The sequence below is a fragment of the Typha latifolia genome, chromosome 6 (assembly GCF_019914945.1).
Source record: "Typha latifolia isolate L0001 chromosome 6, TyphaL0001v2, whole genome shotgun sequence".
Classification (NCBI taxonomy): Eukaryota; Viridiplantae; Streptophyta; class Magnoliopsida; order Poales; family Typhaceae; genus Typha; species Typha latifolia.
Genome location: NC_133091.1, coordinates 4842834 through 4869104, shown reverse-complemented (window position 1 = coordinate 4869104; position 26271 = coordinate 4842834). Strand labels below are relative to the sequence as shown.

At 37.5% G+C, this 26271-nt stretch overlaps 1 protein-coding gene across 1 annotated transcript; it reads left to right on the top strand.

The window, feature by feature from the left end:
• The first annotated feature begins 1182 nt into the window (after positions 1 to 1182).
• Positions 1183 to 4404, top strand: LOC140790227 (acyl transferase 5-like). The gene is made up of 2 exons (XM_073140209.1): positions 1183 to 1627; positions 3377 to 4404. Exons 1-2 carry the CDS (start codon positions 1220 to 1222, stop codon positions 4214 to 4216), a joined length of 1248 nt encoding a protein of 415 aa, XP_072996310.1. The 5' UTR covers positions 1183 to 1219; the 3' UTR covers positions 4217 to 4404.
• Positions 4405 to 26271: the final 21867 nt, after the last annotated feature.

Here is a 26271-nt window from a genome sequence, read left to right as displayed (position 1 = left end):
AACCATGCTGTACTCTTTTTCAAATGCAGACTAAAGATTTGAACTAAACTTAAAATGAATGAACAAAATTTAGTGAAAAAATAATGCGGATTAATAGTCTATTTATAGGATTAAATAGACTTGACAAAGGATGCGACTGGTTATGAATGGATGCACCATTTCGGGTATGAATGATTAATAGTTTTATTGTGAAAGGATGCACAATTTCAGATTTAACTAACTAACTGATTAATAGTTCTAATCAAAGGGTCGCACCACTTCGGGTTCAACTAACCAACTGACTCGAACATGCAAAATATATTTTGGACTTGAATCGTGCGTGAACCAAACTGAGTCGGGCGGCACGCGCGTGTTAGTTAAGTTGAATAATATCATTTACTCACAAAATAGATACTTATTTTGGGGCCCAAACCATATAAAAAGTTTGATACTTATATACCATACTAACATTTCTCAAATATTTAATATGGTATTAAACTCACTTCTCTTTAATTTTCATTTCATGATATCCACTTTAGAACCAATTTTTATTCACTTATCTTCATAGATTTGAATTAGTGAATATATGACAATAGAGTACTCTTTAAGCTAAATTAATTTCACAATTAGTTCATCAATAATATGAAGTCCCCACTTAAACTTAGTTCAAAGTTAATAAAAAATCATGTTAAATATATGAAATTTATAACAATTATGTCACCTATGTTAAGGGTATTTGTGTTCACAACTTAGTTAAAAGTGCAGTGAGATGTAGTGATATAAAATAAAAATTCACGACTAAAGTAGTTTTGGTTCAAACTGTAAGGGATAAAATATATTTAGTCCTTAAGATTAAATAAAGGATTCCTCTTTGCTGCAGGGGATTGCTTACAAACTCTGCCATCTTCACGTTATAGAGTTCTGATAGGGTATTTTGCACTGCAAGAATTAGTTTCCGAGATTTTACCCATCTAAGTTTCCAACCGGGGGCATCTTAATATTTGCACTGTGGTAGCCTAAGCTATCTTATAAATGACTGACAATTATTCCAAGTGTGAGTCATCCAGCTCTCCACCTACTACCAGATAAAAGAATTAAAAGATTTTCAACAAGAGTGAAAAAGAACCTAAGCTTCAAGCACACAATAACATTAATTCTTTGGTGGTTTCCTATAAATAGGTCTTGGAGCTCGCACATACATAGCATACATAGCCTCAACCTTTAAAGTGCAGTATAAGCTATGGCCTTCACAGTGACAAGAAAACCCGGCTACCTTGTCAGCCCTAGCGAGCCGACGCCGGCGGAGACTCTCTACCTATCCATCATCGACCGCGTCGCCGGCCTGCGGCATCTCGTCCGATCGCTCCACGTGTTCAAGCGTGGTGATAAGCCCGCGGAAACTATCAAGGAGGCTTTATCCAGAGCACTTGTCAAGTACTATCCTTTCGCCGGGCGGTTCGTTGACTCCGGGAACGGCGACGTCGGCGTCGCATGCACCGGTGAGGGTGCGTGGTTCGTCGAGGCGGCGGCGGATTGCAGCCTGGAGGACGTGAAGTACCTTGATCATCCTCTTCTTATCTCTCTGGATGAGCTCCTCCCTGAGGCATCTCCGGAGATTGAGCCCATCAATCTACCTGTGATGATGCAGGTATATATTACTAGAAGATGTTAATATATATATATACACGCTCTTCGAAATGAAAGGAAATTAACGGATAACAGGATCTCGTATTTTCCACTCCATGCATGATATGATAGTTTGATCATATATGTATCTATTTGCTGTCTTTATGGGTGACATAGAAGTAGATTTGGACGAGATTTGGAAGGAAGTTACTTTGTTAATTAATTAGAAATATAAAATGGTTAGGTGGTCAACTGTTGCTTCATTACTTTTTGCTGTGGGTAAACACGTAAGAGAAGCAAAGACGTAAATCACAAATTATCCCTAATAAGTATAAAATTAATATTAAAAATTAATAGGCTGTTAATGGAGCTATCAAATGACAATATTACACCTGTGATATTGATAATCTTGTTGTTTGAGCAACTATAAATCTTCTACCCATATTTTTAAGATGATTAATATATTTCAATGTATGATCATGCATTCAAAGGAAGATGCATAGTAATAGAGAGATGATAATTGAAATTTAAGATTTGTGATTTTAGGCAGAAGAGAATAGAGAGGAAGAAAATTCATTTTATTTTAAGTTTAAAGAAGGGGATATGGAGATTTAAGGATATAAGAAGCATGATTTTGGTATTTTGATGTCTATTCTAGTAGGAAAAATCTCTCAAAAAACTTTTCGAAATTTTTGTGTACTATGTTATTTTGCTGAAAAATATTACAGTTTTACATTAGTCTAGACCACATAGAGACAAAATTATATATAAATAAAATTTAGGGGGTAGCTTAATTTTAAGTATAATCACTTTGAGCAATTTGTAAATTACCCAAAAGATGATAGAGAAGATCAAGGTAGATAGTACTATATATGAACTCGTATATGGAAAATCAAGGCAAATATATATGTCCTCTTGTTATCCTTTTTGTCTCCTCTTGTTATCTTTCCCTATCATATTAGCCAAATAATAAAGCAAATAAAGTTAACATATATACGATGACACTATCGACGTACGATTTTTACAAGTAAAACTTTGGTGGTAATTGGGAGATTTGTCAACAAACATTGTCCACAAGAAGTAGCATTATTTCCATCGGCCTTGTAAACTTTAGGTATGTCATAGTATAGGGGAGTTTTTTTTGACCAAATTAGCCATCTGTTAGAATAGATCATCCCAAACTCATATGAAAAGAGATCTGAGTTGTCAATAAAATATTGAACTTATCAATATTTATCTAAGAAGAGGAAATAAGTCACCATTTTCTTCTTACATATAAGATAATTTAATTTATATTTTATGTGCGGCAACAAAAAAAAACTAAACTAAAATAAAAGATATATATGTATATATATACACTGTTGATATGATTAGCATTTTATTTTATTAATTTATAAATATAAATGCTGAACTTGTTGTCATTTTTATCTAAAAGTAATTTTATTACTAATAATAATAGTAAAACAAACCTCTAATATTAAGTTTATATGTAGTCTATATCGTTTGTTTGAGACAGGGCTAGATGGCTTATAAACATTAATACATCCTATTGGAGTAAATGGGAGTAGGTCGAATGGATCATTAGGCAGAACAACTGTCAAAGTAAACATCAGTCTTACTCTCACTTGGCGATAAGAAACTAGTAGTATTTAATTACACTGGTTCCGAGTCAATGATAAAGTCATACAATAGAAGACGAAAGATTAATATACGCTTTTGGACTGAGTTGGATTTTAGTTTTAGTTTAATATTTATTTTGATCTATCATCAGATCACAGAATTCACATGCGGCGGATTCGTCGTAGGCCTCGTTTCGGTCCACACCATCGCCGATGGCCTTGGTGCGGCCCAATTCATCAACGCCATCGGTGACTCGGCTCGAGGCTTGGAGAAGCCCACCGTTGACCCGGTCTGGTCTCGAGAGCTCATTCCTAACCCACCGAAGCTGCCGCCGGGACCACCGCCGACCTTCCACGCCTTCAAGCTTCAGCACTTTACTATAGACATCTCGCCGGACCGCATTAATGACATCAAAGCCCAGTATTTTGAGACCGTGGGCCAACGGTGCTCGACCTTCGACGTCTCTATTGCCAAGGCATGGCAGGCTCGCACTCGAGCTATCAAATTGTCTCCAAATGAGGAGGTCCATGTTTGCTTCTTTGCTAACACTCGTCAGTTGTTGCACCAAGTGATGCCTTCGGAAGGTGGCTACTATGGCAATTGTTTCTACCCGGTGACTATCACCGCTGCGAGCAAGAGAGTTGTTGCGGGGGATCTCATCGACGTCGTGAAGATAATCCGAGACGCTAAAGCTAAGCTGCCCGGAGAATTTGCTAAGTGGGCTGTTGGAGATTTTAAGAAAGATCCATATGAGCTATCTTTTACATACAACTCATTGTTTGTCTCAGATTGGACTAGATTAGGCTTCCTTGAGGTTGACTATGGTTGGGGTCCGTCGGTCCATGTTTTACCTTTCGCGTACAACGAGGTCATGGCAGTAGCCATTATCGGAGCACCGCCCACGCCGAAGAAGGGTACACGGATTATGACGCAGTGCGTCGAGAAGGAGCACATGCAAGCATTCCAAAATGAACTGAAGACCTTCTCCTGAACTAGCCGGCCGGATCTTTGGAATAAAATTTATCTATTTGTTAAGTAGTTTGTACAATTGCTTAATTGGACGTGGGATTTAACTAAAGCTTGGATGTGTAAGTGTTAATAAAGGTGCTGTTTTGGATGATCACCACTAATTAAGTTTCAATGAAACAAGGGCTGCGGTCTGATTTATCACAGAAAAAAGGTGTTGTTTTCTATGTTAAATTAAGTTTCAGTTATCGTATTGCAAGAAAAGCTTATCAATGCTTGTTTCTTTCTTTTTAATTAGAAAGAGTTGAAAAGTAACATATCCATAGGGATGGGATCGCCCCCCTCAGCGAAAAAATTTCCTACCAAAATTAGATGTCCATCTGCACCTCTATTCCTCCTGTACGCATGCACAATATTTATTTACTAGGATTCAGAGAATAAAGAAATTGCTAAATGAAGTGTCTAATGCTAGTTGCTTGAATGGCCGACTCCCTTGCGGTCGGTTTCGCATCAACATACAGTAAATCTACGACATCCCCAGATAGTCCTGAAGGCCAAAAGGAATCATCAGAGTTAAATTTTACCTAGCCCATTAGCAGAGGGAGGCTCCCACCTACCTTGATCAACTACTTACAAGGAGCAGCAGATTTGCTAAAAGTATGAAAATTATCATCGGCAAGGTGGAAATCTCTTCAAGGTTCAACCCTAGGATGGCATGCATCTTCCAATTTGTCGATAATTTTATTTTATTTATTGATCTTGAGCTTGCGTAACTTGCTACAGGCTAGAAAGAAGAGGGTCAAGAGGTTAGCTAGTCCTTTCCATGGTTCGACAACTAGGCAAACCTCCCAAGAAGTGGATTATAATGATCTCAAATCATGCGAATTTAATATTCCGATGGTAAATATTAAAATTAATGTCTATGGGGACAAGCAAACCGTAATCTTTGCTATGAATTAGTAAGGCCCAACTCTGAGTGATAGTGCTAGCTTGATTATCTTTTTCTTTAAGAAGAAGAGTCGTGTACAACTTAATTAGAAACACTTTTGTTTATGGTGGCATCAGAAGTGTCAAAACGATTACAATGATACCAGGGTAGCACCTTTCTAGGCTAGAAAATACTACCCTAGGAGACAACCCTTCCTCAGCGTGTTGCCTAGTCCACCACATGATGTCCTTCCATAAAAACGTGGGATTAATTTACCTCCTCAAATGCTTCAATAAAAGTAATGCAATCTGCCACGAGCGACCTAATATGCCAAGGGCATATAATCATCTTACATATAATCTAGATAAGATTGAGGAAATCCAGCTCCACAATGAGATTTTATAGTTGATATATATAATTTACGCTTCAGCCATAATAGTTGAAACACTAGGGGTGGGTTCCCACGCGATAGCTAATCAGACCTAATCACGACCCTAGTAACCCTTAGACAAGTATGTATGTATTGTTAGGTTTAGTTATAATTACACCCCCTAAACTATAGAGTAATATCATAGTCACCCCTTGACATTTAAAATGTTACAATCCGACCTACTAAATTAACATGGGGTGTAACGGAGCGGATGGTGTTAAGAAAAATGGCCAATTACTCTGATAGGCTCTAATACCAAATTGTTAAGGCTCTGATACCAAATGATAGGCTCAGATACCAAATTGATAGGATCTGGAACCAAAAGATCGGTTACGGAATAATTCCTTAAGATCTGAATTTTTTGCTAAAACTAGTCCGCGCAATCGTGGGAATATATTTGTGAGATATTCTCTGATAGTCATAAAATTACGAAACTAATTGGGTTGGATCTATAACTTCCTAATATACAACTTTTGTATTTACTCCCTTCGCAGGTTCGAACTATAAAAGGGACAAAAACACGGAATAACGTGGGTGATGGTAGTGGTGATGGGTGAAGTGGATGTTAGGGTTATGGATGGGTATAGAGATGAGGGTGGATTGTGGAAGTGATTAAAAGAAGTAGATGAAGGGAACAAAGTAGTCGAGATCCGAAAGAAGAGGGGTGAGTCGACAGTCGAGGGAGATTAGAAGCGAGGAGAAACCTTACCAATGGTAAATGTGGAAGATGGTGAAGAGGGAGGAGGGAGACGTCTAAAGAGAATATAGGAGGCAAGAAATCAATAATCCAATAGCATAATAAAGTTGGTTGGCATCCACATATTTATAAAGGCTAGCCAATAAATTCTAAAATAATATAAAACCCTAATTCTAGAGGATTCCCGTCGATCGCGTTCAAACGCGCCCGATCGCATTTGAACGCGCTAAAAAAAACCCCTTCTCTGGATTTATGAACGCAACACAGGCATTCGAATGCAGGCGTTCACAAGGGTGTTCAAACGCAACTCCACCTACATTTGAACGCGACCTATAGAAATTTTATTTTAATGAAAATGAACGCAACCCCACCATGCTTCCCCCACCTTGCCCTCAAGGTGAAAAGTCAGGGGAACACTCCAAGATATCAGTCTTCAACTCCCATGTTGCCTCATCAGATGGCTTGCCAAGCCACTCAACTAGAATCTTCATCAATCTGGTATCATGTCATCATCGGTGTCTAGCAATTATTCGAACTGGCTCTACGATCTCTATCTCCTCCAATAGCTCCGGTAGAACCAATCCAACAATCTCATAATCTCCAATGTGCTCTCTCAATAATAAAACATGAAAGACATGGTGCACTCACGACCCCTCCGACAGCTCCAAATGATATGTAAACGGACCAATACGCTCCAACACCGAAAACATACCAAAGTAGCGATGTGCTAACTTTTGGTTTCGCATCGGACGTAAGGTCACCTGTCGATATGGTTGCACCCTCACAAACACCCAACTGCTGATTTCAAAGTCCTCCTTATGGCTACGATCATAAACTTACTTCATACGATTTTGAGCAAGCTTAAGATGAGCACGCAACCTCCTCAATGTGGCGTCTCTATCCATCAATGCTAAGTTCACCTCTGTCCAATCTGCAAATGTCACTGGATCATAAGTGCGTAATGTCGGAACCGTGCGTCCATACACCACCTCAAATGAAGTCATGTCAATGCTACTATGGTAGGCGGTGTTATAAGACCATTCCGCCCACGGTAGGAACTCCAACCATCATCTCGATATCTCTCCAACAAAGCATCTCAAATACTGCTCAATGCCTCGATTAACCACCTCGATTTGGCCGTCTGTTGGTGGATAGTAGGCCGAACTGAAGTTTAATCGAGTCCCCTGCAATATGAAAAACTCAATCCAAAAGTCGCTCATAAATTCACGATCACGATCCAAGACAATCGTGCGTGGCATGCCATGTATTCGAGCAATATCTTTAACAAAAATTTCAGCCACCGTCTTGACTGAAAAAGGATGTGACAATGCTGAAAAGTGCGCATATTGCTCAATCTGTCAACCACCACAAAGATAACAGAATAATTACGCACTAGCAGAAAACCCTCTATGAAATCCATAGAAATGTCCTCCCAAACACGGTCCGATATAGGTAAAGGCTGTAGTAATCCGGCCGGTTTCAATGTAGTTACTTTAGCCCTTTGACAGACTTCGCAAGCATGGACAAAACTCCTCACATCCTGTCTCAATCCTGACCACGTGCAACTCTGAGATATCCTCATATAAGTTCTCAAGACACCCTCATGACCAACCTCTGGAGTGTGATGGAAATGCTCAAACAATTTCTACTGCAATCTATCATTGGCGGGCACCCGAATGCACTCGCGGTCCAGCAGCAAACTGCCTCGATTCTCCAACTCGGGATGACGCTCCGGATCATCCATCACCTCTTGCAAAATTCTCAAAATGTCTAGGTCAGATATACATGCATACCTCAGCTCGTCAAGGAAGGGAAAGGTAGGAGATGAATAGGCTGCAAGCTCGGCGGTATCGGGTTGGCGCGATAGTGCATCCGCCGCTCTATTTTCTGTTCCCTTCTTATATTGAATTTTATAATCATACCCTAGCAATTTTGTGACCCATCGCTGATGTGCCAGAGTGTGTCTGTCTCATAAAGTATGGAAGGCTCCTTTGATCGGTTCGGATAATAATCATCTACCAATCAAATAAGGCCTCCACTTTGTCACTGCATGCAGAATTGCCAACATCTCTCTCTCTCATAAGTCGATAATTGCTGAGATTTTTGCGACTTGCTAAGATAGGCAATGAGATGTCCTTCTTGCATTAGTACAACTCCTATGCCAGCACCTGATGCATCACATTCAATAATGAATTATTTGGTGAAGTCCGGTATTGCTAGAATGGGTGCCGTCGTCATTGCTGTTTTTAATTTTTCAAAAGCTGAAGTGGCTTTATCCGTCCATCTAAAAGAATCCTTCTTCAACAAAAAAGTAAGAGGAGTAGCGATCTTGCCATATCTGACGATGAATCGATGATAATAACTAGTTAGCCCCAAAAATCCTCTCAATTTGATGGTAGTAGTAGGAATAGGCCAAGTGGTCATACATGTAACCTTTTGAGGATCCGCCGCTACACCATTCGCTAAAATGATATGGCCTAAATACTCCACCTTTAGTACTCCCCATAGGCACTTGGACTTCTTGATCTTCAATTGGTTTTGTACCAACAAATTCAGCACGTCCTCCAAATACTGCTAATGTTCCAATTTAGTCCTATTATACACCAAAATATCGTCAAAAAATATCAAGAAAGACATACCTTCGCAAGAGAGGCCGAAATATATCATTCATGAGGCCTTGGAAGGTAGCTAGAGCATTGGTGAGACCAAAAGGCATCACTCGAAACTCGTAATGCCCGTCTAGAGTCTGAAACGTAATTTTGTACACATCCACCGGGTGAACTCTAATTTGATGATATCCAGCCCTCAAGTCAAGCTTACTAAATATAGTCGCCCTTGCAAGCTCATCCAGCAACTCCTTGATAACTGGAATAGGATACCGGTCCTTGACGGTAATAGCGTTTAGTGCTCGATAGTCGACACAAAAACGCCATGTTTCATCCTTTTTTTCACACCAAAAGCACAGGGGATGAGTATGAGCTATGACTTGGTTGTATGAGACGTTACTCCAACATCTCGGCTACCATCTTTGAGATAACTTCTTTTTGCACATGTGGATACCGATATGGCCTCACGTTCGCCGATGCAGCCCTGGGTACAATCTCTATGCGATGGTCTACTGCTCTCCTTAGTAGCAACTCTTGCGGCTCCTCAAACAGTCCAGAAAAATTATCTAATAAATTAGACAATTCAATGGTAATACTTGAACTCGTTTGAGGCTCATCTCCTACTGGTCCTAACTGAAGAAGATAGGCCAAATCATACGCACAAGGTAGCCCCACCAAAGGCTGCATCGTAGGAATCGACAAAAACCGAACACTATCAAGTCGCACATCTTTATTTCCTTGTTTATATTTCATCTACATGCTCTGAAAATTAAATGTGACGGGTCTCAAACTTTGTAACCACTAAGCACCAAGGACAATGTCCATTCCTCACAGCGCCAACGGATACAAGTTCATAATAATGTCGTGTCCTTGCACTCGTATACCGACTCGGTGACACAGGCTCTCCGTCCTAAGCTTCATGCAGTCTCTAATAGCAACGTCAAACCCCGTAGTCGGTTCGGCATCCAAACTCAATCTCCTCACTAGCCTCTCGTCTAGAAAGTTGTGTGGACATCCTTAGAAAGTTGTGTGTACATCGCGTTCAAACGCACTCAAAAGAACCCCTTCTCTAGATTTTCAAACGCGACACAAGCGTTCAAACGCAGGCGTTTACAAGGCATTTACAAGGCGTTCGAACGCGGGCGTTCACAAGGCGTTCACAAGGGCATTTAAACGCGACTCCACCTGCGTTCAAACGCGACCTACAAAATTTTTATTTTAATAAAAATAAACACCTAATGTAATAAGAAAAGATCCTAACTAAGTGTATCATACTATTTTATCCCTATCCACCTGGTATTATTTTATATTTCTATTAGTTGTTTTTAGAGAAAATGTAGAATACTCGTTTTAACCTTCACTGTAAATAGATCAACACAATTGGTGTCAAAGGTGCGGTAGTAGCGCTCAATGAATGCCTTCGCCACCGCGTCTGGATCGATCTGGTGGTAAGGAATTGGTGAAGAGTTGCAACTTTACATTTCTGCACCAATTTTACCTTTCTCTCCTCTCCATCATCTCCCTAACTTGCTCACATGCAGGATTATGAAGCTGAGGCTTCGACTCTAAGAATTTAGCTTGTTCTTTCCAGCCACTCTTCCTGAACTACTCATAATACGCCCTCCCATAATCTCAACCCATCCTTCTCGGCCACACACACCATCACCCATAAGACATCATTTATCAAAAATAAATTGATAAATTATAGCAAAATTAGCCTCTTTTTCTAAATTTCAGAAAGAAGATATGTGAATAGCAACGTTGTCCCCCCGCAAGTAAACCTGATTCCAAATTGGCTGCTCAGCCAACCATGGATCTGACCCTACTAAGGGCCCAAGTGATCGCAGCTAAGCCATCATCGTAGGCTACTTGATGTGGGTGCTCAGGAGCGAGGCAATATTTGATGGAGACAACGATGATGTTGGCTTTGGAGACAAGGGAGTTAAGGTAGCTGTGGTAGGTGGGAGAGGACTCGATGATGAAGCTACCACCATGGAAGTAGATGAGGAGGGGGAGTTTTTGGCTAGTATTCTCTGATTTTTACGGGAGGTAGAAGCGAGCGGAGAGGAACAGTGAGCTCAATGACAACGTCCTTGGAGGTGATATGGGTGGTTGGGTTGAGACTGGCAGGGAGGATAGAGGTGCTGCCTGGATGTGGATGAGAGGTTTCAAATGGGTGGAGGAGGAAGAAGAAAGAAACAAATGAATGAAAGAAGAAGAAAAAGGTAGGAGAAAGGTATTTTTGTCATAATATAATATATTTTTATATTCTAAGAGTATATTTGTCATAAATTTTATACTTGAACTACACGTGACTATTTTAGTCAAAAAAATAGGATGGCAGAATAACGGAAGGGCAACACTATAATGCTCAATTAATTTAAGGGGTCTGGTTATAGCATTTTAAATGTCATGGGTTGGCTTTAATATTGCCCTATACTGCAATGGTTGTTAGTGTAATTAAAATCTTAATTTTAAACCAACTAAAGTTAGGTGCTCTCCACTTCACTTAGATTGTTATCCTAAGCATCAGAGGTATCACCTTCACAGAATACTCCTCTGCCATATGCACCACCATGTAATCCACAATGATGGGAGTTGCCACCCCACCAAACACTATATCATTATGTTGCTTTCACAGACAGCACCCCTAGCTTGGACGCGATCACGACTTGATGTACGTAGGTTCTGGCTCCTATCTTTATCCCAGCTTGTTAGAAGATAGTCTAGGCCAATCTAGGCCAATCTAGGCCAATCTAATCGGCAAAAGACATGGAAGTGGGCATGACCAAGTCCACTTGATGCCAAACCTCAAGAAGAAACCAGCAAGTGGAATGTTGTCTCCCTATGAAGCTCACACAAACTGTAATTATCATATGGTTCGATCCGAAGGCCATGAAGGAAACATGGTTGAAATATGATTCCAAACCAGTATCCAGCAAAAAGTACACACCCTTAAAGTTATTTGATTTCTCCACAGATCTTTTTAGCTAGTGCAACCCAGTCCTCTAACTTAGTAGGGAGGAGAAAGGTATAGACGAGGCAGCCTTGAGGTCGCCCTTTTAGATGAGATCACTAAATCTGATAGTGGTCATGTCATCCAAAGAGAGAGTACTAATGTCAAAAGCCAACATGGATCCATCCTCGCAAAGAGTCCTGTCCATCTTCCAATAGGATACATCAACAAGATCCACAACAAGTAGGTTTCTAAACAACGTAGGATGGATCACCCACGTCTATCTAATCCAAGGCATGGCCAAAACCCAGGGTTTGGTAGCAGCTATTTTGGTCCTCTCATTACCTACCTATTTGAGGCAAGCCTCTTTCATGGAGTCAATAGATTCTGGGATGTTATCAGATAGATTATAGCACATAATTGCCTAATAGCACTACAATTAAATGTACACTATAATTAAAAAATATATATATTTCAAACATACACTTCCATACATCACTTGAATTGTCATTATAATAACCATTCTTACTTATCAATTGATAAAGCTCTTGCCAAATGACATTACAATCATGAACTATTGTGCCTTTTCTCAACCAAACCTAACTTTTTCACAAGCATCTATATTTTAACTTCAACTTGGTAGAGCTGATACTTAAGGTCGATAGGGTGATTTATTCATTAAAAGCTAAAGTGGTATACTCATGCTTTCTTCTAAGGCAAAAATGAAAATGTGGAAGGAAGTGAGGGTTTTAGTATAAATGAAGGATAATTTAGGTACTTAATTTTTTAAAATTAATGAATATTATTGATTTCATTGGCTGCTATCAGGTTAAATTTAACTTTGGGTATTATTTAAGATTAAATCCATAATCTACGATTCAATTCATAAATACTGATAAGGTAGGGTATAAATGATAATAAAACCAAAATACAGGGTATTTTTAATCAATTTCCCTAATAATTAACAATTGATAAATATTTTATTTTCAACTAAGGCTAAAATATTCTCACCCTATCTTGGTATTTAGGGCCAATTTTTAATTGTTATAGAATATCAATGTTACTAGGTTGGAGAGACAACTCAAATATCTACAACTTATTTTCTAGCTGCCAAGTTAAATTTAACCATTTAATTTGTCTAAAAGGGCTTCAAGTGAGAAAAAAAACTGACTCAAATATGCACATATTAAAAGCTCTACAAACTGATATTATTGTTTCAAATATTTTTATACAGAAAAAAGTTTTCTCAAGCTTATAAAAAGATGTCTATACTTTATACTGAGATAAGAGTTTCAAAGTAAAATCAAAAGATACAAAAACAACAATCTAGGTCAGCCTATATTAGAGAAAAAGAGAAGGCCTCAACCTAAAGGTGAAAATGGGTCAGATTAAGTCTGATCCGACCCACTATCCAACCTTGATCGGATTGGATACGGATTTAAAAAATTCTACTCGATCTGGATATGGATACAAATACAAACAATCTTTTAGGAAAAAACAAAAACTTGCATCCGAATACGGGTATGGACAGTGAGATTCGGATAATGATATGAGTATAGCTAATTTTGTCAGATTCACGTCCGGATAATGGATATCCATTTTACCGCATAATATAAATGCCCAATCCAACTCAATCCACTAAAGTCAACACTAACCCTACCCCTAAGTCCATGCCTTTTCCAACCGCTCTTAATCCATCGCCTCCATCAGAAGTGAGAAACCTCCATAGCCATGACCATCTTCAACTCCTCCCCCATCTCCATTACCTCTTCGACCCTCCATCATCATTGCTTCTCCCTCGTTACCAAGCTCCGCCGCTATCACCACTTTGTTACGTCGCCAAGCTACGCCTCCTCCCTTCTTGAGCTCATCGTCACTCTAATTATGTATCCTATCACATATTAGAACTTATTGATCTGGAATAAGGAGCCACAAATGCAAGAGAGATGGAGTCTATTACGATGAAAAATAAAATCTTTCTTTTGACTGCTTCTACAACTCCAATAAGATAATTTTTCCTAAGAAGAAGGAAAGGATGACATTAGGTTAGGGTATTGATTCAAATTTTGAAATAGGAGTCATTTTTTTTTGAACTTGAATGTAAACGCAATACCCAAAATAAATTATTCAAGTTATAGATTTGCACAGATGTGCATGTCCCCTAATTCAAGTTAAAGTATCTTGATTTGGGCTTTAATATCAGCAATTATAACTGAGGTTATCATTTCTTACGATATTTTCCTGCTAGACCCAAAATTAACATGTTTGTCAAAATTTTATCTTATCTAGCTAATTTACCTCCAATCTTGAGGTTAAAATAATTATCTTAATTTTGTTCAGTATTTACTAAGATGGAACCTGTTAATGTATATACTCTTATCATGTACCTGAGGGACAATATACCTCAACCATGTATTTATACTCATTCTCAATGTGAATACATGTGTGTTCTTCCATTCGTCACATGGTATCAGAGCCCACACTAGGTTACCATCCCTAACCTTCTTTGTGAACTCGTAGCAGATCGATCTCTTCGGTCGACGGATCACACTCATTTCCTTCGACGCCTCGCTGCCATCGATTGCCGCGAGCTCGAGTGGCAGCTCCAAGGTCTCCATCGACGCCGCCGGCAAATCCGTCGACTCCGGCCCCTTTTCGTCGATTCCGCAGAGGAGGAGTGGCGTCTCCTGGCCTTCAACGCCTCACCGCCGTTGACTATTGCGAGCTTCATTTCCTTCGACGCCTCGCTGCCATCGATTGTCGCGAGCTTGAGTGGCAGCTCCAAGGTCTCCATCGACGCTGCCGGTGAATCCGTCGACTCCGGCCCCTTTCCGTCGATTCCGCCCCTTCTCTGGATCTCTATCAATGCCGCCGACTCTTCCTTCAGGCCGGAAGCTTTTGATCGGAGAGGCTTGCTAACTCCGGCGCTTCCTCCAACTCCGACAATGGCGATCGTTACAAGTTGGACGCCTTTAGGACTCAACGGCAAGGTGAATCAATCCCTATCTAAGAAATAATTGATTAGATCAATTCATCTCAATTTGTTCTTGCTCGAAGTCTGATCTAGCAAAGGGTTAATTGATTAAACTTGCTACTTGATTCAATTCATCTCAATCCTATCTGAGAAATAATTGATTAGATCAATTCATCTCAATTTGGTCATGCTTGAAGTCTGAGCCAACAAAGAATTAATTGATTAAACTTGCTACTTGAATATGTTGCTACTATTTTTCAATGGCTAATTCTAATACAGTCCGTGATTATCTTCCTTCTTCCATTGATTTTATGCTTGTAACCGCTGCTGATTGGCCATATTGGTGTGCTATAGTAGAGAGTGCACTTGATGGATGTGACCTCTCAATTCAGCTTGACAAATCTAGTATTATACCTTTCGATGACTCCAAAGAGCATGCTACTTAGAAGGCTCGTGATCGTCGTGTTCGGGCATATTTGATTGCCTCTATTGACAAAGCACTTCATCCGAATTTTATCCGATTTATCACTGCAGCTGATCTTTGGTGCCACCTTCGATCTCGTTTTGTCGAATCTAGTGGTGCTCGGGAGTATCACCTTCTGTCCAGTGCTCAAACAGCTCAGCAGGGTGAACGATCCATCCAACAGTTTTATAGTCATATGCGAGGCTTTTGGCGTGAGTTGCAGGCATTGGAGCCTTCTAATTTTCCTTTGCAGTTTGCTAGCACTTATGAGACCTTTAGAGAGCATCGCCAGTTGTACTAGTTTCTGTATGCTCTTCGCCCGGAGTTTGCTCCTTTGGTAGGAACTTTGGTTCATTGTGGCACTTTGCCAAGTTTAGAGTCAGTTGTGACTGAGCTAGTTGCTGAGGAGACTCGACTATGTACTGTTCAGTCTCGTATGCTCCACTAGTGGCTTTCCCTTCGACTAGGGTGGAACAGGTTCTTGCTTGTCGCTTCGCTAATTACTCTCGCTCTCATCCTCAGTGTTCTCATTGTCATAAGTCGGGACATCTGATTGAGACATGTTGGGAATTGTATCCTGAGAAACGCAAAAACCACAAACAAAAGAGTCGTCTACGTCCAATGGCATCTATGACTACTATTGTTTCTTCTAAGATGCCTTCCACCATTCCTGTCTTGCATACTGCTCCATCAGATCGTCTTCAGCAGATTGAGCAAACACTGGCACAACAGAGTCAACTCGTTAGTCGTCTTTTACATAATCCAGTGGCCACTACATCTACTTCTCCAACAGATCACTCAGCCATATCTACTCCATCTGGTATTACTCGTGGCACTTAGATTGTGGATTCTAGTGCTACTCAGCATATGACTCCAGATTCTTCTATACTTACTGTTTGCTCACCCATGTCGCATTTGCCACCTCTTCAAACTGCAAATGGATCTCTTCTTCCCATTTGTCAGTCTGGATCTATTACCACTACCTCAGAGCATTCCGGTCGTCTCACTTTACCGCATGTCTTACATGTTCCTGATTTGAGCATGAATCTTCTCTCAGTTAGCAGTATTTGTGATTCTGGCTATCATGTCTTATTTACTGCGACTTCTTGTGTTGTGCAGGATCCACTTACCGGCCAGGAGATTGGAGTTGCTCGTAGAGCTGGTGGCTTTTACCACATCTCTTCTCTTCATCTACCTGTCTCACCTATTTCCCATTTTGTTGGTGCTACTCTCTCTCCTGTTGATTTGTGGCACCGTAGGTTAGGTCACATGTCCAAATCTCGTCTTAAAGGTATTTTCCATTCTGGAGCCTTAGGACGAGATTCTTTTGGTTTTAGTTCTATGTCGGATTGTGTTGAGTTGTAAGTTAGCCAAACTATCAGCTCTTCCTTTTTCTTCAAGTAATAGTAAAAGCAGTTCATCTTTTGATCTTGTTCATTCTGATATATGGGGCCCTGCACCTTTATCTTCCAGGTGTGGATATTTGCATTATGTGAGTTTCATTGATGACTTTTCTAGATATACTTGGGTTTATCTCATTCGTCATCGCTCTGAGATTCCCCAAATTTATCAAATTTTTACATCTATGATTTACACTCAGTTTCACAAACACATAAAGGTTTTCAAGTCTGATTGTGCTCGAGAGTACACCTCTACTACTATGCATTCCATTTTCCATTCTCATGGCACCATTTTTCAACAGTCTTGTCCCTACACTCATGAACAAAATGGTGTAGCAGAACGAAAACATCGTCATATTTTAGAGACTACGCGTGCTCTCATTCTTAGTTCATCTGTCCCTCGTTCTTTCTGGGCAGAAGCTCTCTTGACCTCTGTTAACCTTATTAACTTTATGCCTTCTCCTCTCCTACGAGATCGCTCTCCTCATGAGGTTTTTTTATCTGTTAAACCAGATTATAGTATTCTTTATGTCTTTGGATGTACTTGCTTTGTTTTGCAACCTTGCTCTGATACCATGTGACGAATGGAAGAACACACATGTATTCACATTGAGAATGAGTATAAATACATGGTTGAGGTATATTGGTCCATCTTAATTTTGTTCAGCATTTATTAAGATGGAACTATTGATCCATTTTAAAATAGTTTTAAGACTTTGGGATGTTTTCAGGCATATCCTTTGACTTTTTGTGTTTAATCACCTCTATTTGCGCATTTTGTAGCTCATTTTTTCTCTCCTCCTCTGCTGTTTGATATTTATGCAATTTGGAAGAGTAATTATTTTTTAAAAATTGCTAAATTTTAAAGAATATTTTTATCTTTAATGTATTCCATCTTATATGCTTTTATATTTAATGTTTTACATTTAATCCTTTTACCTGTAATTAGTTTAATGTCCATGTTTAGGAGTCAATGGCATCTATAAGTGCATTAATTCAAGATGACACCTCCAATAGTATTTTTAATAATAATAGTATCAAGAAGAAGAAGTTGATATCGGATGTCTGGAAGAATTTTGAGAAAGTTTAAGATATAGAAGTAATTAATGGAAGAGGTAGAGCATCTCCAAGGGAGGGCTCTAAATTTGGAGCCCATTAAAGCAATATGTAAATCTTTTCGCAAACAATTTAGTAGGGAAAGTTTTATCAGAGTAACACACTTGAGAACTATTAAAATAAACATAGTAGAGATAGAGGATAAATATTACTCAATCTCATAAAAGTTAGAGAAGATAGAATTTAGAGTTATGCAAATATGACGAGGAAATAAGCTAAAGAAAATTTATCATGATAATAGGTGATGCATTAATATCATTTCTCTATTATAGAGCATGAGTACTTTACATTCGATAAAATCTCTATAATCTATTTTTTCAACAAAGTCACGCATTATTATTAGAAAAGAGATATTAAAACTATATGTTAAGAAACAGAAGAATTTATATAATATGTTTGTTTCACTTTTATATCATATGAGTGATACTATAGAATTCTAGATTTCTAGACAGAATAAGAGTTATTTGTGTGTTTACAATATATTTTATTGATGATAATTAGAGTATTCAAAAAAAGAACTCTAAATTTTATTTATTTAGAAGGAAGACATACAGGGAGTTGAATATATGTCAAGCATTTCTAAATAATATGATTAATTTAAATATTGACATAAAGTTTTTTTCATTAATTTTAGATAATGATTGTGCTAATGATGCTTGTGTTAGATATGTGGCTACTCAACTTAAAGAACAGTAATATCTTATTTGTGATAGCATATTTTTTTCATATTAGATGTGCCACATATATTATTAATAAAAAGATGTAGTGAAGAATATTTGTCATATCATCGTAATCCTCAAAATTCACTTTTGCATTGAAAGGGTTTATAAAGAGAGCAAAGGAATGTAATTTAGGTATAAATAAAATGTTTTCTCGAGATGTATCTACAAGATGGAATTCTACCTATTTGATGCTTAAAAATGTTATATATTATAGTAATGCCTTCAAGAGATTTCATTGTGCTAATCAAATTAAATTTGTTGCATGTGCAACAAATGAGCAATGGGAAAATGCTACAGTGTTATGCAAATATTTGAAGCCTTCCATATAATAAGTGAATTATTTTTAGGAACTTCATACCCAATAGCTAATTATTTTTAAAGAATGTAGTGCTATTTAATTGTAAATTAAAGAATGGTGCAAAAATTTTGATAAACTTATTCTTTCTATGGCAATATCAATGAAAGAGAAATTTAATAAATATTAGAAGTAATACAATCTTATATTAGCTGTGACTTTATTTCTAGCAAGGTTACCAATATCGAGATCGGGATCGATATCGGCCGTCCAGAAAAACGATACGTATCAGCCGTATCGGTCGTTTGTATCGAATCGAACTATTTTTTAATTATATAAAATTCTAAATATTATTTAAAAATATAGAAAAATTTAGAAAAAATGACAAAAAAAACTAAGAAAACAAAAATTACTCACATATGAAGTCTAAAAATTTAAAAAATGTATTAACTTACTCAAAATTTAAAACTTTGATGAATGCCGAGCTAGTTCTCGTAAATTTTTGTAGTCTTCATCATCATAATCACCATAAGTTTGTAAATATTGATGTCCAGGACCTAATGCTCCAAAAAGTGATTCCATCATACTAGTCATATTGTATGGATCTTGTTGTGTGACTAACGTTTAAGGAGGATAATAACCAGCATTTAGATATTGTACCTGAGAATACTAAGGATATTGAGGATAATAACTAGCATATGGATCTTGTGATGGCTCCAAATAATAAATACTCGATGTACCATAATCATAGGAACCAAAATACATCTCATGACGACGTCGCTGATATGTATATATATTCTCAGTTTCTCTGTCTTCACTCCTTATGCCTCCTTGACTTTTCTCAACAAATGTAGATAGAACGATCTCACCACCATATGTATCATCATGACTATGACTGGTACTAGTAGGTATATTATCTCTCGCTGCTAAATGACTTGTACTAACCTCTGCCCTCATCGTGGTCTTTCCCAATATTTCATCTAACCATGGGTTATCTCGCCATCTAATAACCCTGTCCTCTATTTCTTTGATCCATGGAGTCAGGGGGTCTTCTTCATCAAAAACATGATTTAAATCAATCGGTTGTTCATTTTCTGCCTTTCTTCTTAAATTTTTCTCCCTCAATCTCATATTATAATGATAAAAAACTAACTTCTCCAATCTTTCCATTGTTAATCGGTTGTGTATTTTTGTGTAGATTAAGGAGAAATTAGTCTAATTTCTTTCACACTGTGATGAAGACACAGCTTGACTTAAAATCTTCTTTGCTATTAGCATCAAATTTGGTGCCTCCTCCCATTTATAGATAGACTACCATTCAGCTGGAGTGTTATGAGATATAGCTACAGCAACTTTAGCAGTATTGAATTGCCCAGCTCTCAATCTATATTTCTCCATCTGAAATCAGAAATATATAATTAGCTTATTAATTATATTGAAAGTTAAATACTGCGGTGGCAATTGTAATATTATCCCAAAATGTATTTCCAAAAGCTATATTTTTTAAAGTTTCACCTAAAGATTTATATTTATGTTTCATATTCTTAATTTCTATAGACCACTCCTGTGATGTAAACATCCTCATAATATCATCATTGTAGCGTATGATGCTCTCCAAGGCTAAAAAGTGAGTGACAAATCTAGTGACCCCGGGTTTTGATGATCTCCCTATCGCTAGTCATCTGCCCGAGTAAATTAAGAACCCAATCATGGTTATATATAAAATTTGTTAACCTCTAACCTTCACGTATGACCATGTCAATTTCAGGCTTTTTTGCAATATTCTCTAATATCAGATCAATACAATGTGCAGCACATGACGTCTAATATAAATGAGGTCTTTTAATCATTAGTAAATTTTCAGCAGCTTTATAATTTGCCCCATTATCAATAACCACTTGGACTACTCTTTTTTCACAAATTTCTTTTACCACTCATCCATCAACTGACAAATATAATCTGCATTTTTAAAATGAGCAGTAGCATCCACAAACTTCAAAAATATTATCCCCATGCCAGAGTACACTAAGAAATTAATTATATTTCTTCTGTTTTGTGTACTCCACCCATCACACATCAGTGTACAACCAAATTCATCATAATATCGTTTAAATGTCTCAATATAAGTATGAAGTTCATCTACCTCTGAGTCAAGATATTTAGTAACAATATCATTTGAACTAGGATGGGGAACACTAGGCCCTACTGATTGTATAGCATCCACCATAGTGTGATAGTAAGGACTATCAGCTACATTGAAAGGAATATGATTGTAGAAAAAAAATTTAGAGATAGCCCTACCAATGTGTTTCTTTGCATTTTTAATTTTTTTGAGAGCTGTCTTGATGGAAGTCTGTGTACGACCCCTTTTTTTCTGAAGATATGTATCCATTGGTCTAATATTTTCAGACTTTGTTGTAACATCAGGAGTCCTATGGGTAGAACTGCTGCCCTCATATTCTCTCTCTCCTCGTATATTAACTAATCTAGATCTCTGAAAGTTACCACTAGTGCTTCTTCTCATCTCTTCCTCTTCTCTATGCATATTTTTGCTCTCTTTCATTGCCCTCCTCATCTGTCTCTCATCCTCATCCTCTTCACTTTACTCACTGCTATCATTATCAATGTTTACAGGATTATGCATCAATTCTTCGTGAACCATTGACTTTCTTTGTTGTGCAGATTATTTATCCTTCTTTTTGCCAATTAAATGAGCCAACATCTGTTTTCTAACTTCCAAGGACATTTGAGTGCAAGCTCCTACATTTCATTGTCTTCCAACTAAATGTTCTTTCAAACGGCTGATACCACCACTCATTTCCTTTCCACAGCAGTTGCATTTAACACGTCTTTTATCTTGCCCAATAGTGCTGCAATGTTGCCACCCAATGTCGGTATCATCTTTTGGAGCCATTGATATTTTAACTCTGCAACTAAAAAACATAAACAAAAATCAAAATAAAATATAAAACAATTTAAAATTTATGAGGCATAACTACATAAGCAGCACCAGGTGCTGCTGTAGTAGAGAAGCTGCTGTAGAGAAGTCTCTGCTGCAACGGCACCTACTGCATGTGATCGAGGTCGCCGGAAATCGAGGTTGTCAAATCTTCGTCGGAGAACGTCGCCGGAGGTCGAGATCACCGGAGATCTACTCACTACTCAGTCGCCGATGAGAAAGAGAGTAAGAAACCCGTGAGAAAGAGAGAAAGAAAGAAAAGAGAGAAAGAGAGAAAAAAAGAAAAGAGAGAGAGAGAAAAGGGAGAGAGGCAGGTGGGGGTGGGGACATCAATTATTGATGTCCCCCGGGTCAGATCCGACCCGTTCCCACTCGTTTCGGTCGGGATCGGCCGAAACTGCCGAAACCAGCAAACCAACTAGTTTTGGCTGGGATCGAGATCGGCTAGGGTCGATCCCGATCCGTTTCGGCCGATCGGCCGAAACTAGAAACCATGATTTCTAGATCCTCGATACAAGATGAAACTTATTGTTTATTACTTTTCAAAAAATTTATTCTCTTGGTGGTGTTAAGAAATTTGAGAAAGTTCATAAAGTCATACGAAAGGTGCATAATGAATATGCATCTAAATTTTCTTATCCTTCTGATCATGATGTAAATATAAATACTAGTGAAGCTTTCCAAAATGGTAGGGTTGATCTTAATATTGATGTAGATTTGGAGCAAATTTTAAATGAAGAATTTCAATATCAATCTATTAAGAAAGATTTTGATCAATATATTGAGGATGTCTCACTCCTATAGCAATATAATGATAATCATTTTGATTTATTATCTTAGTGAAAGATAGAAGGTAGTAGAAAGTATTATATACTATCACGATTGCTCATGATGTGTTGACAATTCTAGTTGCTACAGTTATATCTGAATCTGTATTTAGCATAGATGGTCGAGTAGTTAATGCTTATCGTATTAAGTTGAATCCCGAGTTAATGGAAGCTTTAGTATGCATTCAAGATTGAATAAGATATATAAGAAAAGATATTAGTTGTAATATTATATAAATTAGTATTGTTTACTAATTTTGACATATTTTTTCTTATTAGAGCACCTAGTATTAATTATTCAAGATATTGAACAATCTAAAGTTCTTGATTTACAATCACTGATTCCATAAATAAGGTATTTAAAATTTTATTTTCAAAATTAATGAATATTCTCAGCTTCATTACCTGCTATCAAGTTAAGTTTAACTCATGGTATGTTTGAAGATTAAATCCATAATATTGAGGTTAAAAACTGTTAACTCATGGTATTTTGATTAATTTTCCCAATAATTAACAACGGAGAAAAAACTTTCCAATGAAAGTTGAAATAACTCTAACTATATTTTGTATTTACGGCTAATTTTTAATTGTTATATGATATTAATAATTGGAAAATAATATTATTGTTTCAAATATTTTTAAATTGAAAAGTGATCTTCAATTATATTGAAGTAAGAGTTAAAAAAAATCAAAAGATACAAAAGAAAGCAATCTAGGTTGACCAATATTGGAGAAGAAGAGAAGACCTCAACCTAAAAAGTTTCTACTCTTCCTTTCTTTTCTTTGTAAGCTTCATTTGTATATTCAATTACTTGAAAATGATTACTACACTGACTACATACCTTGGGTGCATTTCTTTTGCTAAGATTATTTGTGAAGAATGTGGGGTAGTTTTAATGGTTTATGAGAAGGGGTGGAAAAAATTGACCCGATCCGATAACCCGACACGATAACCCAATTGCTAATCGGGTTTGAGTTTAGTCTAATTGAATTCAGGTCATAAACGGGTCAACCCGCCTAACCCGATTATTAATCGGGTCGTGCTCGGGTTTATACCTCTGACCCGCTTGACCCGTTTAACCCATTTAAGTAAATGGGTCAAATCGGGTCGGGTCAACCCGCCAATCCGCTCTCTCTATATATATATGGGAAATTTGTATATAACACCCTGCCTTTTAACTAAATTTGCATTTACACCCTACGTTTTTACTATTTGCAACTCGAGCCCTATGGTTTAATTAATATTTGCAGAAAACACCCTGCTATTAGTTCTGTTAGCTTAACTTAACCAAACCCTACGGTTAAGTTAACTAAACTAATATGATTACCAAAATACCCTCGACTAAATTACCTAAGATATACACAATTTAACCCAAACCCAACCCAGCCTAACCCAGCCTAACCTAACTCAGCCTAACCTAACCTAACCTAACTTAACCTAACCTAACCTAACTTAACCTAACCAAACTTAACCCAACAAATACCCAAATCTATCTCAGATTTCAGAAAACCCTCAATGCAATCATTGTTAATTTAAAATCTTCTATTTTGTTCTTCTTCGTATTATAAACTCGAATTTTGCTACCACAAGGGCAACTAAAGTTTTCGCCCACATCATTGCAACTCAAATTTGAGCTAATTGATGATGATATTAATCCTCTTGGGAGCTACATTAAAAATAAATTTGAGCTCATTAATTAGCTAATAGCTATGCCATTTCTGAAATCCATACTTTAACATTTCAAATAGGATGTAGGTTCAGGATTTGATTAGTGAAATTGTTGTAAAAAGTAAAATCCAAGCTGTGCCATTTTCAAAAATGGAAGCTATGCCATTTCCCAAATCTAAAACTAAATCTAAAAAAAAATATCAAACCCAAGATAGAGCAAGAGAAGAGAGTTGTTAGAAAAGAAAATCCTACATTTTCTTGATCGAAAGAAGCTATAGGGTTTTGCCCTAAAAGAGAGGAAGAGAGAAGAAGTAGAAATAGAAGAAGAAGAAGAAGAAGAAGAAGGGTATTTTTGTCATTTAAGAAAATTAATTGTAAATTTGACGGAATATTTCCATCTGCCCAAACGGTGTTAAAATCTAACACATGGTGTTTTCTATAAATATTAATTAAATTATAGGGCTCGATCTGTAAATAGTGAAAATGTAGGGTGTAAATGCAAATTTAACTAAAAGATAGGGTGTTATATACAAATTTCCATATATATATATATATATATATATATATATCTAACTTTTTCTAATCCTAACACCCAACACATATGACAATGACAAGTCCCGAGGCAAGCGTGGCCGTCGCCCCTTCCCTATGCCCATTGCCCAATCACTGCACCGTCGGCCGTCGCCCCTTACCTCTCACTCCTCACGCCATCTTCCCTTACCCCGAGCTCCTCACGACGTCGCCCCCTTGAGTTTCATGGTTCCAGTTTCAATCACAACAGTTTTGTCTTTCTATCATAACACTTCTGAGCTTCAAATTTATATTTTCTTCTTGATTTTAGATTTATGTGCTCTCTCCAGTTGTTGTGACTTGATAAGTAAAATGCTCTGCAAGGTTTGCTATGAGTATTTCTTCAATTCTTCTTATAGTGACTTGGTTGATAACCTTTTATTTTTCTTTTTCATTCCACAGGTGGCTTTTAATTTTCTACGGGGCTTCTTGGATTTCTATTTTGGAGAAGTTCTATTAGTCTTGGTTTAGGCGTTGCACCTGGGGTTGCTGTGTTGTCCCTAGGTGTACTTAGTCTAAAGGTTTGGAGGGGTGGAACATCTAGCTTATCGTTCATACTGGGGCGAGCAGGTATGTGGATTTGGTATCCTGGAGTGAATTTTCAGTTTTTACTAATATGTTTGGGCTTGAGAAACCTTATTCTTGGTGGAGCTCAAGAAATTGATTTAAAGTTGTAATATTTTTTATTTAAAAGCCACAACATCTCAAGATGCAGAAGTTGGAAAATTACACAATGTTCATTTACTTGAATTTTTTGGGGAGGAACGGAAGCCAAAATTTTGAAAGCTGTGCTAAATGTTGAACTCTTTGACAAAGCATAAGAAACAGAATACTCTTTTATAGAAGGAAGCACAAGGTGAAATGCACTTGACACCTATTTCATCTCCCTTACTAAAACAGTATAGAACTTGAAATCTTCTTTTTCCCCTAGAGCAAGATCTTTGTTATAGGCTTATAGTTTTATCAATTAAAGCTATAGTGACCACCATTGGAAAATGCTGCATTACTTAAATTAATTATGCTGCTTTTGGTGTTGCAGTGGATGCTGCTTTACATGGAAGTACTCCCAGGCGTACATCTTGGTAAGCGATGCTCTTTCTTCTCTTATTGACTATTATATCCACTTCTTTTTAGTAACTTTTTTTTTTCTTGATTTAGACAAAGAAAATCCTTTCTTGGGGTTTTTATGCTTTCATCAGGTACTTCTTCCTCTGCTCTGTTTAAAACTGATTTGTTGTATAGAATTTTACTCACATGAAACTTTCTTTTAACATGATTGCAGTGCCGTAATGATTTGTTTCTATTCATATGTGTTGCTTGCTGAAGGAAATCCACCACGGAAGAAGTTAGCGGCAATTCCCTCATCGTAGTTTGGAAAGCATTCTTAAGTTAGACCTCTTGCTATACATGTTACTAGTACTCTTATTGAAGTATAACAGTTATCGTCGACTTGTTGTATGAAAACAGA